The sequence below is a fragment of the Epithele typhae genome (genome assembly GCF_022376455.1).
Source record: "Epithele typhae strain CBS 203.58 chromosome Unknown BXZ73scaffold_56, whole genome shotgun sequence".
Lineage (NCBI taxonomy): Eukaryota > Fungi > Basidiomycota > Agaricomycetes > Polyporales > Epitheliaceae > Epithele > Epithele typhae.
In genome coordinates, this window is record NW_025954247.1 from 37052 (window position 1) to 51199 (window position 14148).

Here is a 14148-nt window from a genome sequence, read left to right on the forward strand (position 1 = left end):
TAGGCAGCCGGGGAACCGCCCACTAGGCGCGCGCTCCTGGGAGGAGGCCCGTCGGCGTCAGTCTCGTCTCAGACTCGCCCTCCTCTCTCCCAAGCTCGTCCATCACAGCCCACGTCTACTTCCTAGATATACGCCCTAATGTCGCCCTAGTCTCTCTGCCCTCCGCACCCGCCGCCCCTGCCATGTCCAATGACACACAGAAGGCCGACCAGATTGCACACCACTTGTACTCTAAGCTCGCCCTAGTCGTCAACCATGCACGAGCCACCGCAGACCCTCCTCCCACCGCCAAGTTCGACAAATGGGTCCGCCCCCTTTCTTCGCCCCGTTCCCGACCGCACATGCTAATCTCCTTGCTCTCCCTTAGTTCAACCTCGAGATCCCGGACCCTGAACTCTTCAAGGAGCACACTCGTATCTACCGCGCTATCTCCTCAGCCCCCACCATCCCTGTCTTCAGGCTCCAAGTCTTGCTATCTATCCCCGAGTTAGTCTCCAACCAGGTTCTCGTCCACCATGCCCCGGACTCTTCTCGTGTCCGCATCGAACCCGCTCCACGTTACATCGTCCTCGAGACTTGGTCGCTCGACTTCACCCCTCACGGCCCCCATTACGACCATACCTCCGACGTCCAGCCCTCGACGATGTACAAGTACAGCATCACTCTCTTCCGCAGCATATACACGCTCCTCCACGTCCTTCCAGCTTGGAAGCTCTCCCGCCGTCTTCGAAGGCGAGTCGGTGGTAATCGCAATGGCAATTTCAGCATCCGCCTTCGGGTAGACGATGTGGATGCGAGCATACACCGTGACCACATCTTGGATCTAGGTGAGTCTTGCTTTTGTCCCTCCATTGCTTCTTCCCCGCGCATACATACACACCACCGCGCTCCTGCGCCCACAATTTCCCCACAATCGCATCCACCCAAACTTTTGACTTTTCATCAGTTCCGTGCCACACATGGATCAGTGTACTGACTATCAATCCGCATGGACCCTGCTTCGAAACCCAGATACACCCCTCTCATTCTCGCCTTCTGCTCCGCCACTCGACTATGAGCAGCAGACGCTGCCCCCCATCACCCATCCTGCGGGCGAATTCTCCGTCACAGCCAGGTATCTCACCGCGCCAGACTTCCAACTCGACACCGCGGAGTCATTGCTTTCCGCCGACTTCCTTTCTCTCGAAGAGGGTCCGGAGTTCACGCCGACACTCGTCAGGAACCAGCAACGGGAGAGCCTATCTGGCTCCCCGGGCAGCTTACCACTACGGACTTCCCTCCCTCGCTCTCCTCCCCGCTCTGTAGCAGAGCGCTTTGTTATCCCTCCCCCAACCACCACGCACCATGCACGGACGTCGTCATTCTCCTCGTCACAAGCGCCGAGAGTCAGCCCGAACGGAAGCCCGAGATTAGGCAACATCCCTCTCCCCATCTCGCGTAATCTCTCCGGCGCCGGGATGGGTACATCTGGAGTGTCGGATTCATCGTCGTCGAGACAAGGCGCTTCTATGGGCTCTCGGGATGAAGTGTCGTCCCTTGCTGCTCGTATGCGTCGCGAGAGTCTGCAGGGCCGTGGTGCGGTACGTCTTCATCTCTACGCGTCCGATGCTCGTATGGTCTGACCACTCTTACGCGCCCCAGGACTCTCCATTGGGCGTGCCGATCCGTCGACAACCCTTGCCAACCGTGAACCCGTTCAAGTCGTCGACGATCTCCTCTGGTTCGCCTTCACTCCATTCTCCTTCGCCGTCGCTCCGCCAGTCATCACCGCTCGCGGTTGGCACCGGCCCGTCCCTCCCATCCCGCCCTGCCCAGTCGCCCACCTCGTCGCGCCTTCCGTCTTCTCCGACAACGGGAGGAGGTAACTTCGCGTCGTCGCCGGTCACACCATTCCGGCCTTCGCCTCCCTTTGTCCCGTCCAATCTTGGTTCGGGACGCCCGACATCTGCGGAGTTCCCTTCTATAAGTCCGACGGGACTGTCGAATCCCTCACCAAGGATGCAGGGGAAGCGTTATTCGAGTAGCTTCGGGACGAAGTACACACCTGCCGGGGCACCAGGCGAAGCGAGCCCCAAGGGTAGTCCAAGGAATACGCCAAAGGATTTGGACAAGGTATGTTTTCTCGTCAATCCCTTATGCACGTTTCATGCTCAAAACGCTGCACGTGTAGCCTCAAAGCACATCCTTCATGAGCAACCACACCGACGACGACGACATCTCGGCCTTCGTCCAAGATATCGACGCTCGCAAGCCCCTCCCTTCTCGCCGAGACGATTCACCCGGTGGATCGGGCTCCTCCGCTTCACCATCGCCTTCTGCGGCCGCATTCCCTAGCATGGGTTCCAGTCCGAGCTCCCTCCCGCGCCGCACGCCTCTTGGACGTGACTCGCCGATTCGCGCCGACTCGCAGCCCTCGTCAGCAACGCGCCCCTCGCCCCTCAGACCATCCGCCTTCCCGCCAGAACCTCCAGCGGCGCTCCGCGATCGCACGGTGTCGGCCTCAGGCATGGAACCCGTGCTCACCACGGAAGACGCAGTCGACGAACGCCTTCGCGAGATGAACGAGAACTTCTTCGCAAGCTTACAAGGACTTGGGTCGGGCTCCCGCAGACGGCCCGGGATGCTAGCGAAGCATCGAGCGGGAGTGCGACGACAGGTTCAGAAGCGACGGAGCGACAGAGCGCGCAGACCATCCGACGCCCGCCGCTGGGCAGCTTCGGCCCCGGACGCAGGGAGAGTCCGCTCGGCAGTGGGGGAAGCGGCGTGGCGGAACCAGACTCGGCGTCGGGCTCAGAGATGGGCTCGGGGGTGGCCGGGCTAGGCATTGGAGGCGTGCCGCTGCCTCTGCCGCGACAGTACGTGCGTGCGAGGGTACCGTCGACGGGCAGCGTTCGGAGCGGGTTTAGCGTCGCATCGGAGGAGGTCATTGGACGCATGGATCCTGAGGTGAGCGGGTCGGGCGAGCGAAGGGTGCCGAGGGGCCCGTGAGGCGAGTGAGGGGCTGAAGATCTCCCTCTGGTGTTCGTGATCCACGTTATGCTCCCCTTCCCTCCTCTGTGCGGATCTCGGTCCGTCCACATGATGTTTTGTTCCTGTCTCTGTCTCCGTCTCCCGTCCCCCATCCCGTCCCCTCATCTCCCGCGCCATGTAGCATGCAAGCATTTACTTATTGTTATTCCTGGACGTTCGGACATCACCTGCGTCTGCCTACTTCCTGGGCCGCCGCCTGCGCGGCGCCCGTCTGTTGCATTATTAGCCTTCCTCACGCTTCTCACGTCCCCGCATTGCTGCTCATGACCCCTGCTTGCCGTGGCTGTCTCCCGTCTCTCTAGCCTCTCGTTATCCTTCCCGTGTCCTATATTCATACGTGTACCGTACCGGTACCCTATCACGCTCGACACTCTGCACTTGCTCCTCCACCCCGCCCGCACCCCATCGTCCGTACCGTACCCGAACTCGCCCCCAGCATCCCACATTTACCCCCCTCCCCCCCCATCCCCCACCCACGCATCCGTCTCCCCCGTCCCTCCATCCGCCCCGTCTATCGCCCCGCCCATCGACAGCATGGTGCTCTGTCTCGCATATTAGACCCGGCCAGCTCGCTTACACCCATTGTATATGTCGACGAATATACCAGAACAACCCCAGCTCTTCCTGCTCTCAGCGCCACCGCCGCCACGAATGCGCTTTCGACGGATGAAGACGGCGGAGGGGGCGAATCGGCAGTATTAGCTGGATTACTCGTACAACGGCGAAGTACACGGTACGTGTGCATAGGAGGGACAGCATGATGTGGGACGGGACGCTTCGACACCCTCAACCTTGCCTACCCCACACCCGAGCTCACTCGTGCACTGCGGATCGCGTCAGTATCAGGGTGGGCGACCTGGCGGCGAGAGCCTTGACGAGACGCACGTTTTCCCCTCGAGATGAAGCCTGCGAGGAAGCGGACCATGTTCGCGGTCTCCTCGCCCACGGGCTTGATCCACTCCGCGGGGAGAGAGAAGCCGTACTGTGGCGCGATGTCCCGTCAGCACGACGCACGCGGGCGGGGGAGGCGACGGGGGAAGACGCAGACGCACCGTGCCGGTGTCGCGGAGGTGGACGGCGTAGGCGAACTTGATGCCGGCCTTGGCGTACATGTAGTCGACGACGTTGCCCGACGCGCGGTACACCTGCTCGCACAGGCTGCCGGTCTGCGGGGACGGCGCGAGAGGGAGATCAGCACATGCGATGCGTGCATGCGATGTGGGACGCTGACCGTGAAGACGGTGCCGTGCACCTGCTTGATCGCGTTCGTCGCGCCCAGCGCGGCCTCCATCTGGTCCTCCGCGTCCTTCGGGGACTTCTTGCACGACCACGAGAACGGCGTCGAGACTGGGACGATGCACGCGTCGTGAGTCGTCCGTCCGGACCAGTGTGGAGACGAGACGCACCCATTTGCCCATAGCTGCGCAGGTCGACGAACGCCTTGAGCGCCGGCAGCGTCGTAATGTAGTTCGCGATGTTGTTCACCTCCGGGGCCTCGAACGGTCTATGCCCAGGGAACCACGTCGAGCACGGGTCCGCATCCCGACCGCGACCGGGTTTCCTCTTCGCCTCCTCCCAGGTCGCCTCATCTTCGTCCTCGTCATCGTCTACGCCTTCCGCAGTTGAGTTTGCGAGCACGCGTGCCGACGGCAGCCGCGACTTCGCCTTCCACTTGTGGCCCTGCAGATCCGGAGCGGGTCAGCGCGAATTCGCCCAGACCTTCGAGGCCACGTGTGCGGGAGCAGTCCGTACGCACCCAGTTCCTGTGGGGTGCCAGGTCAGCTTTGAGGGCGCGAGCGCGACGGGGCTCGCATGTACGCACCTGTTCATGTCGATGCCGGTGCACCGCTCGGCAGGGCCAATGTTCTGGCGGTTCTTATACCTGTCACACGACATGAATTGCGAGCCGGTGGGGTAGGCGCCTGAGAGGCACGCACCAGAGGCGGTCGTATTCCCAAGTGTACACATAGCCGTCTGGGTTGGGGACGGGGATGACATAGAAGTCCTTAAGTTCACAGACGACGGTGGTTGTATTCATCTGCATAGAAACGCAAAAGGAAGATAAAATGACTCACGAAAAACTCGAGCCATGGCGATAGCGAGAACTCCTCTGTGGGGTCCGACACCAAGGAGTGTGCGAGGTAGAGCGCAGTTGAAGTCGCGATCCACTGCGCGGAGGTCACACGATCAAACCCCACCCTCGCAGACTATGGTCGCAGCGCACCCAACGCGCGCACAAACCGCACTCACCTCGCGTGCATGCTGGGCGCCCGAGATCACGAAGCCCGCCTTCCGCGCCCCCATTGCGCCCCTCGCCCCCGCGGGTGTGCTCGATATCTGGATCGCATACATTTCGCGGCCTTCTCCTGAGTGCCCAAGGTTGACGAGGGTGACGAGGTCGGGACGCGCGACGGCGAGGTCGCTCATGAAGTCCGCGATCTCCGCGAGGGGATGGTAGACGGCGTGGAAGGTCGCGTTCGCGGGCGAGGACCATGTTGGCTCTGGCCATTCTGCGTGCCCGTCTGAATCTGGAATGGGGAGGTCGTCGACGGATGTGAGAGGAACGGTGCCCGCGTTGGCGACATGGGGTGCGAGGAAGGGGGCGAGGGAGAAATGGTGCGATGCGGCGTCGAGGAGAACGTCGATGTGCGAGGGGCCGACGTTCCACACTTTTTCCCCGGCGAGCTACCAGGCCATGCGGTCAAGGTCGTGAGCGGGGCCCGCGGAGAGTCTACTTGACAGAGGGTGGCATACCTCAACAGCCCGAAGGACTTGGTCAATGCTCTCTCGTCCATCGGCGAGGTGGGAGAAAGGCAAGCGCTTCAGGTGGAGGCCATTTGGGCCGAGAGGGGTCTGGTTGGCGGCATATGCGGCGAGCACGGAGGATAGAGCAGGATACGCGAGACTGAGAGCTGAAAGGCAGAACATAGTCCTCTTGGATTGACGCCAACCCCGGACAGGTCCGATCCACTCAGGAGCCCACGTTCGCACGCGTGAACCGCGCCGAGTGACATCACTGGCCGACGACCATGCGCGATCTCCTAGCGCGCCCCTCCCCACCCAGCCCCTCTTCCACCATGAGCATGTCGCCTCTTCCACCCCCGCCTTGCTCACCCATGCCACCTATCCCCCCGCGACAGCGCGGCCTCATGCACAGTGGGACAAAGACGCGCATACACCTTTTGAGGCCCGACGTGCAGTGGCTGGGGACCGGCAGTAGGCAAACGCACAGTCTCGATCCTTGCGTCTGCATTTTGACGTCTGTAGGGCGGATGCATTCTAAATATCCCTAGGCCTTCGAGCTCCCTCCTAAATACCCAGCCTTGGGGCGCTCTCCTCCACTTTCCCGCACCCCGCGATGAGCACCGACCAGTCCAGCGAGAAGACCCCACAAGTCCATGAGGGAGCAAAGCTGTCTACTGCGGCCTCGCCCACCCCTGTTCCCCTTGCGACCGCGCAGAAGAAGACGACGTTCTTGGACAAGCTACCGCCATGGATCATCACAAACTTGCGAAGCGCGAAGTCGAGGAAGATGCTGCTGAGATGTTGGCTGGCTTCCTGGTGCGCGTTCATACTCATCATTCCGGAAAAGTCGTTGGCTACCCTGGGCAGCACGTGAGTACCACTATTCTCATCTCGCACCGAAGTGAGATGCTGAGAGTAGATGGGATGGGGGAATATAGTGCGTTCTTCGCGCTTCTGGTATCAATGCTCCTGCCGCCGAATATGCCATTGCAGGTTTTCTTCTTCGTAAGTACGCTGTTCTTATCATGATTTGCGTGAGGAAAATCGCGGGGTGCTTGGACTTATTACGGCTGCTGAGCCCACCCGTCCACCGTTCCCCGACTGATAGGCGAAGTGCTGACGCTCTACTAGGCGGTCGCTACTCTAGTGATTGGTATCTCTCTGGGTTGGGCTCTTTCGTGCGCGGCGATGGCGGCATCTTTGAAAGTCCGCAATCAGACGGTCTTGAAGGAGACGCTTCAAAAGACTCGAGAAAGGTATCTACTTTCATTACATCTTGTTTTATAGGACGGCTTCGAGGTGACACGAACCTTCGCAGTGCCGCAGGTATGGCCAACCCCGAGGCCGAGTTCAAAGACGCCATTTTCAACGGCGAATTTCTAGAGGCTTCGTAGGCCAAGCCCTTGAAATCTACACATACCCATTACTGATTATATATTATACAGCTCTGACGCGATCTTCGGTGTATTCCTTGGCTGCGGCGTCTTCATGTTCGCCCTGATGCGGGCATATGCGCCGAAGCTGACTTTCACGAGCGTTTTCGGCATGATCGCAATGGACATCTTCTGTGTACGTTTCTCATGCACAATAGAGGCGTTGGCTGACAGCCCTACAGAGCTACGGTCCACTGTTTCCGTTCGCGCAGTACACCCTCCTCAACTCCATGCTCACATCAGTTGCCTGCTATATTGCTATAGCGCTGGTGCTCACTGTCTTCGTGTTCCCGGAGACTCTGAATCACTCTCATATGGACGCCGTGGCCAATCTCCTAGAGAAGTTCAAAACCAGCATCACAGTTCAGGATGAAGTTTTACAAGCCGACCCACATGACGTCATGCCCGGAAAGCCTCTCGCTGGGAAGATCAAGGGGCTCAGGGCCAGTTCACTTGCTCAAATTCAAAGACGTAGGCCACGAAACATAGATTATCGTTCAGGGCTGACACGTTTACAGTATTGGCGTCGAAGCAGTTCCTCGATATTGAATTCAGTTGGGGCGATGGAATGGGGAGGACGTAGCGGAGATCATGTCTCCGCTTATGGCTGTGGCTCTTCGACTGGGTGCGCATGTGATCCATCTGCCAGCTTGAAGACTCGCTCACCATGTTCTAGCTTCGCTCAACGGGTCCGCCCAGCTAATGTCGAGCTTGTTGGCTCTGTCGGAAGAGCCCACTCCCGAAAACGAATCGGTGGCCGATTCTCAAATCACCGCAACTGGCGACTCGTACCTGTTCCGCCAGTTCCGGAACTGCAACGCGACTGTCGAACAGGAGCACCGGGTCCGGCTCGTGGACATTCTCCCCACCATCCGCGAGGCAACATCCGAAGTCCGCGCGGCAGCCCACGAGGTCCTTTCCAACATCAAGTTGTTGGTGGTCTCCGTCAACAGGCACAGGTGGTTTGGCTCTTGAACGAACAGGACGCCCTCCTCATCGAGCTCGACAAATCACTTACCCTGCTCAAGGATGCCATGGCAGCATTCAAGAATAATGGCCGGTTCGTCCTCCTGCAGCCGTTCCAGCCGCTGCTCGAGCACCACGACGCCGGCAAGATCCGTCATCTCCCTCTCCGCTCGCTATACGTGGCATTTGCGTTCACTTCGAACCTCACAACGGTCTGTCGTGCGATCCAGACTCTAGCGGAAACTGTCATTGCGGTCGCGTCGAAACGGAAGACGCCGAAGCTATGGGGACCCACCAGTTTCAGGCGTCTGTGGCAGGTCCTTCGCTCGTCGCGTGGGTCAGGGCAGGATGTGGTCGGAGAAGACCACACGTCTGATAAGCCTCAGGATGCCGAGGAAATCAGGGCGCACAGTGAGTGACATCTTATGCGTAGTCGTGACTTGACACGAACTTCTTGTAGAGCGGGACCCGGACAGCCGGCCCCCTCGGAACTTTCTGCAGCGCATTGCAAACGCTGTGCACAAAGTCTATAGATGGGCCGGGACCCCGGAAGCGTTGGTAAGTGTTGCACACATGCATGAAGATGAAACCGAGCTCACCTGGCATGTGCCTTAAGTTTGCGTTCCGGATGGTCATTCTTACTATCGCCTTATGGATACCACAAGTGGTTCAAGCATCTGCAGGTTGGTGCTGCACGCTTCATTTCATTACAAGTCCTAATTTAGTTTTCCTTCCAGGCTTTGTGTACAGAGAGCGCGGGATATGGTGAGTACCGACTCACCACTGCGATGCAGTACGTTGCTCACGGCATGATTAGGGTATTGATCATGGCTCAATCAACGATGAATGTATACGCCTCCGACCAAGTGTACATGTAAGTCACAGACTGGTCCTGACGATTTCAGTGGTCTTACGTGTTCGTTAGTTACGTGCTCCGTATTATCGGGACTTTCGTCGGAGCCCTTCTGGGTATGGCGTGTTGGTACATCGGTGGGAGGAACTTATCATCTCAGCCGGACTTTTTCTCAACGTGCATCGTCTAGGCGCGGGGAGCGGCACTGGAAATCCGTATGGTAACGCCGCCAGTGCCGCGGTGTTTATCCTTCCCATCATCTTCTTGCGGCTTCACGCTCCACCGCAATGGCTGCTTGGTGCTACCATGACTGGAGTGAGTATCAGAGCATGAACAGCATGATGGGGTTCTGATGAATTATAGGCGACATTCAGTATCGTCCTTGGTTACTCGTGGATCAACGGGAATCTCTCCGACCTCACCGCAGATATCGGCATTGGCTGGGACGTCACGTGGAAACGGTGGCTCACCACCATGATCGGTTAGTTCTCATGTTCTCCATACTCGCAGTGCTAATTCCTCGCTGGTAGGTTGCGCCGCGTCGTTCATCGTAATGATGCTGCCACCTAAGTCAGGGCGTAAGGCCGTGCGAATCCGGAACGCGAACGTCCTCTCCGGGATCTCTTACGTGTACTCGCATCTCACCTCAATCTGGCTCTCCGCCGACGAGTCCTTTCAGCTCCCAGGCGGACAGTTCACGCCTGCGTCGCGTGGCTGGCGCGAGGACCTCCGCGCGAAATTCATCGTCCTCAGTGAGCAAATCCAGGACCTGCGGAGGCGGACAGAGATGTGCAAGTGGGAGGGGAACATCCGCGGCACATGGCCATACGAGGACTACAGCAGGATGGTGGAGCTTCAGAGCGAGATGCTGAACAGCTTGGTGCTGGTACGTGCCGGTGTCCCCTCATGTAGCTCGATATGTTGATAGGTTGAACCGTTAGACGGCGAGCGCGCTCGTGAACATGGACCCTGCCATGCGCAAGTCGACGATCCCACACACAACCATTCTCAACCCGCACTTTGTACGTTCGCTGGCATCGAGTGCCTTCTCTAGGATTAACGCTGCTCCTGCAGCTCGGCGACGTCACCTCGACTTTCTACGCAATCGCATCGTCCCTTCGACGGCGAGCCGCTGCACGAAGCGCAACTGAAGAACCTCCGGACAGCCTGCACTACCACCGCATGTACGCGTACGGGGCCTCACCCTCGGAGTCGGCGCGCCCGTTTGAGGAGGAGCGGTCCAAGATTCGCCACTCGCTCCACGACGTCGGGCACATGTCGTACGCGACCGCCGTGGTCGGCATGCTGCAGCTTACAAGTGTACGTCCTCTTGCCCTCTTCGGGATCACCAGGGGGAGGAACTGACGTGAACGTGTAAACGCAGCACCTCACTGAGCTCCGGAAACTCGCGGCTGGCCTGGTTGGAGAGGTTCCGCTGGATGGGTACGCGGCCTGGAGGGAGCAGTACGACAAGCAGAGGGCCGCCGTGTGAATGTTAGTCTCCGATCTCGGTGTCAGATGATGGTTTTGCTCGTGCCAGTTTTCCTGGGTATCACAGTGTGGTTTGTATCATTAAATGTCCAAAGACACTTCATATGCTCGGGGGAAAACGTGATGGTATGTCCCCTGATAGCTCAGTTGGAAGAGCGTGAGACTGTAATGGATAACTTCATCTCAAGGTCACTAGTTCGATCCTGGTTCAGGGGATTAGTCTTTTTGTTGTTCGGACATACAGAAGTGATTGTCTATTGCAGTTTTAGAATATTTACACCTCGACTAATTTTTGCCTACCATCGTTGCTTCTGATTGGATTGTACTCTACATGCAATGCGATGTGATGCGTTAAGCGCCAATATCTAATACTGACAATCTAATCAGGATTACACCTCTCACTTTGCTGCGAGTTCCAAAGCAGATGCATAGATAGTATGGTTAGCAATCCTTGCAGGACAGTTTGACATATTATTGATGGCTTCCAGTCGGTCTGTGCACTGTTGAAGCTACTTGGTTGCCTCAATAAGGAGTGCCATTCACCTTGAGGCTGGAGTACGTCAATGATGATGTTCAGACCTTTTATTGGTCCAATTGACATCCTATACATGTGTAGACCCGCTATTGGCGTTTTCAGCTCCAGGACCATGCTCAAAAATCGACTCTGGCTATTGCGCCACGTGACCGATTACATAAGCTCTTCAAAGTAGTGCGTCTAGATGAACTGCACCATAGACCCTCTTAGCGCTCGCAGGCTCCGTTGCTCGCTTGTGCTACTCACACCGGGAGCCAGGCACTGTCTAGGCGGGATGCATGCCCAGAAGCCCCGCCATTGCAAGGCTCGGCCTGGACTGGAGTCTCGAGGCGCTAGTACCAGACCTCTCGAGTCGCTCAGAAACCGTCGCTCATCCACGGCGCTTGTGCTCGCGCGCTTCCCCAAACCGCTCGGAAATTTGAATCCCACTCTCCGATCCCGCGTGAGGAGCCTGGTTCGATTTTGTTTTGCTATGTGGGATGCTGAAGCGAGCGAGGTGTAAACCGCCTGCTGGGGTAGCGGAGTTAAGGGACACGAGTAGATGAGGATCTCAGCGGGTCAGGAGGCTCACTGGGCTGCACATGCAGCCTCCATATGTACGTGACCCTACACCCATTGTGAAGGGTTGCCGCGCACGTTTACGCTCAACGTCGAGGCCATCTCACTCCAGGATCGATAATTGGATCCACCACGGATTAAGTACCGGTGGTACAGCAACAACAAGCCAACCCGAGGGCCGTCTGCCTCCTCGTAGTCCGCCTTCGTACAGAATCATGATAAGGTAACTACTAGTATACAGTCGTGAGGGGGTCGGGGCGGGGCGTACGATGTGTCGTGCGCGCGCGCAACTTCGGGAAGGGCTGCGTGGCGCGATGTACGAGCGGAAGAACGTGAAGACGAAGCAGAGAAAAGCGCACCGAGCGTTCCACCCCGCTCAGTGCTCAGTGCTTCTCCTTCTCCGGCGCGGCGGGCTTCTCCCCCAGGTGGTTCAGCGCCTCCTCCTCCGCGTCGAGGCTGCGGTACTGGAACCAGAAGCCGGTGCCGGCGAGGAAGGCGAGGACGGCCATGACGCCGTAGTTCCAGACGAGGAGCGGGTCCTCGGAGAGCGCGACGAACGCCTCGCCGAGCGCGGCGGAGAGCGCGGACATGAAGAAGAAGACCCCCACGACGAGCGAGCGCATGTTCTTCGGCGCCTTCGTGAACGCGTACTCGAGCCCGGTGATCGAGGTGAAGATCTCGGAGAGCGCGATGAGCACGTACGCGCCGGTCTGGATCCAGACGTTGAGCGGGGACGTGAGCGGGTTCCCGTCCGCGTCCGTGCACGTCGCGGCCGCGTACCCGCAGGGCGAGGTCTTGTAGATGTAGTGCTGCACGACGGCGGCCCAGACCATCGCGCCGGAGCCGAGGAAGAAGCCGAGGGTGATCTTCTTGAGCGGGGTGAGGTTGATGCCGGCGCGGCGGAGCGCGGGGTAGAGGAGCTGGTCGCAGACGGGGATGAAGATCAGGAGCGCGAAGGGGTCCAGGTTGGAGAGGATGTCGTTCGGGAGCCCGTGGGTGTTCATCGCCGCGGCCTGCGAGGTCAGGTTGTTGTTCAGCTGGTTGTAGGTGAGCCCTGCGGGGGGCGGCGTTCTGCGGTCAGCTTCGAGCGGGGATGATGATCGGCAGCCTGGAGCACGCACAGTAGATCGGGATCCAGCAGAAGACGCTGCTGGCCTTGAAGCCACGCCTGACTTCGTCCACCCACTGGTCGTCGAACGTCATCCAGCGAGGGCGGGACTCGCCGGTGAAGTTGCTCGGTTTGGCGCCCTCCCAGAAGTCGGCCGCGTTCATGTTCTTGATGGTCTTCACCGGGTTGATCGACCAGCGGCCTTTCGCAGCCTGTCGGAGGATACGGAAAGACTTGCCGAGCACGGATCCTTGAGGAGCGGATGTGACGTAGCGGTTGCGACCGATGAAGAGAACAAGCGGGGAGATCAAGAAGACCACGGTAGGCAGAGTGAACGCGAGCCAGAAGCCGACGTACTGAGGGCCAGGTGAGCGATGGTACGGGCTCGTTCAGGACGAGGACTGTACCTTTTCGGCGTAGACCATGGAGATCTGACCGACGAGGGCGCCGATGTTGATGAACATGTAGAAGTACATGTAGATACGGGAGACGGTCATGATGGGGTCCACAATGACACGCTCGCCGGACTTGGTGTGGCCGATAAAGAGCTTGGTGCGCTTGTACTGTTCGGCGACGAGCGGGGAGACGTTGGACTTGAAGCTGCCGGTGCCGATACCTATGATGATGATGGCGATCATGAAGCATCCTAGCGCGTTGTGCGGGTGGCTGATGACGCCAGGGACAGCAGAGACGATAAGGAGGACGTGGCCGACGAGTGCGACCGCAACGGCGACGCAGATGGTCTTGTAGCGACCCCAGTAGGTGTCGGCGACGTAGGCGCCGAATAGAGGAATGACATAGGCCCTGAACGCCAGAGAGGTGAGAGGCTGGGCTCGTTATCGGGAACGAATGGGGACCGACCAGAAATTGTTGAAGGTGATGATGCCGGTAGACGCGCGCTGGCCAAGACCGAGGGCGCCGGCCTGGTCCAGGCTCGCGCCAGTGGTGGAGCCCTTGGGGAGGGGTTGCTGGAGGAAGTTGGTCTGGAAGACGAAGCGGGGGGATCATGAGCTCGCGCTCGAGCCGAGCGATAACGACGGGGGACTGACGTAAACGACGGTGCAGCCGTAGTAAGAGAAGCGCTCGGCGAGCTCGCACGTCGCGATCACTGGGGGAGAGGCGATCAGCGTCGAGGGGGGGTGCGGGCTGTCGTGCGCGACGGGGGGATCGGAGACTGACGATATGCGCTCCAGGGGAGGGTGTCGGAGACGCGGCGGAGGGTGAGTTTCTCCTCCTCGGTGGGGAACTCGAGGCCGTCGTGCACGGTGTCGATCTCGTCCGAGTGGTCGTCGGAGGAGTGGGCGGCGAGCTTCTTGTGCTCGAACTCGTCGTGCTCGGCCTCGGCGAGGCCGGCGACGATGTCCCTGTCAGCTTGGAGGCCGGCCATGGGGAGCGGGTGCGGCGCGGGGGGTGCTCGGGAACGGAGGAG

General features: G+C 59.3%; 4 protein-coding genes and 1 non-coding gene across 5 annotated transcripts; 3 read left to right on the plus strand and 2 right to left on the minus strand.

The window, feature by feature from the left end:
• Nucleotides 1-182: 182 nt before the first annotated feature.
• Nucleotides 183-2988, plus strand: BXZ73DRAFT_52312 (autophagy-related protein 13-domain-containing protein; the record flags this gene model as incomplete). The annotated part of the gene is made up of 7 exons (XM_048020787.1): nucleotides 183-305; nucleotides 368-827; nucleotides 1012-1580; nucleotides 1642-2112; nucleotides 2171-2381; nucleotides 2472-2644; nucleotides 2674-2988. 7 exons carry the CDS (start codon nucleotides 183-185, stop codon nucleotides 2986-2988), a joined length of 2322 nt encoding a protein of 773 aa, XP_047874321.1.
• An 855-nt stretch (nucleotides 2989-3843) lies between these two features.
• Nucleotides 3844-5958, minus strand: BXZ73DRAFT_104788 (uncharacterized protein; the record flags this gene model as incomplete). The annotated part of the gene is made up of 11 exons (XM_048016019.1): nucleotides 3844-3854; nucleotides 3916-4012; nucleotides 4083-4196; nucleotides 4262-4377; nucleotides 4437-4710; nucleotides 4787-4793; nucleotides 4853-4912; nucleotides 4968-5068; nucleotides 5106-5198; nucleotides 5281-5715; nucleotides 5785-5958. 11 exons carry the CDS (start codon nucleotides 5956-5958, stop codon nucleotides 3844-3846), a joined length of 1482 nt encoding a protein of 493 aa, XP_047874322.1.
• Nucleotides 5959-6388: 430 nt separating this feature from the next.
• Nucleotides 6389-10519, plus strand: BXZ73DRAFT_104789 (uncharacterized protein; the record flags this gene model as incomplete). The annotated part of the gene is made up of 20 exons (XM_048016020.1): nucleotides 6389-6645; nucleotides 6714-6780; nucleotides 6907-7031; nucleotides 7094-7165; nucleotides 7221-7344; nucleotides 7391-7679; nucleotides 7727-7762; nucleotides 7885-8144; nucleotides 8192-8585; nucleotides 8635-8732; nucleotides 8791-8857; nucleotides 8912-8939; nucleotides 8992-9048; nucleotides 9100-9164; nucleotides 9218-9342; nucleotides 9391-9508; nucleotides 9558-9913; nucleotides 9969-10049; nucleotides 10102-10347; nucleotides 10412-10519. The coding sequence occupies 20 exons, from the start codon at nucleotides 6389-6391 to the stop codon at nucleotides 10517-10519; spliced, it is 2973 nt and encodes a 990-aa protein (XP_047874323.1).
• Nucleotides 10520-10650: 131 nt separating this feature from the next.
• BXZ73DRAFT_t165 lies at nucleotides 10651-10734 on the plus strand. Its single transcript has one exon. It is a non-coding gene; the product is annotated as a tRNA-Tyr (tRNA).
• A 1260-nt stretch (nucleotides 10735-11994) lies between these two features.
• BXZ73DRAFT_52397 (oligopeptide transporter) lies at nucleotides 11995-14106 on the minus strand (the record flags this gene model as incomplete). The annotated part of the gene is made up of 6 exons (XM_048020810.1): nucleotides 11995-12665; nucleotides 12733-13075; nucleotides 13127-13523; nucleotides 13581-13702; nucleotides 13769-13827; nucleotides 13899-14106. The coding sequence occupies 6 exons, from the start codon at nucleotides 14104-14106 to the stop codon at nucleotides 11995-11997; spliced, it is 1800 nt and encodes a 599-aa protein (XP_047874324.1).
• Nucleotides 14107-14148: the final 42 nt, after the last annotated feature.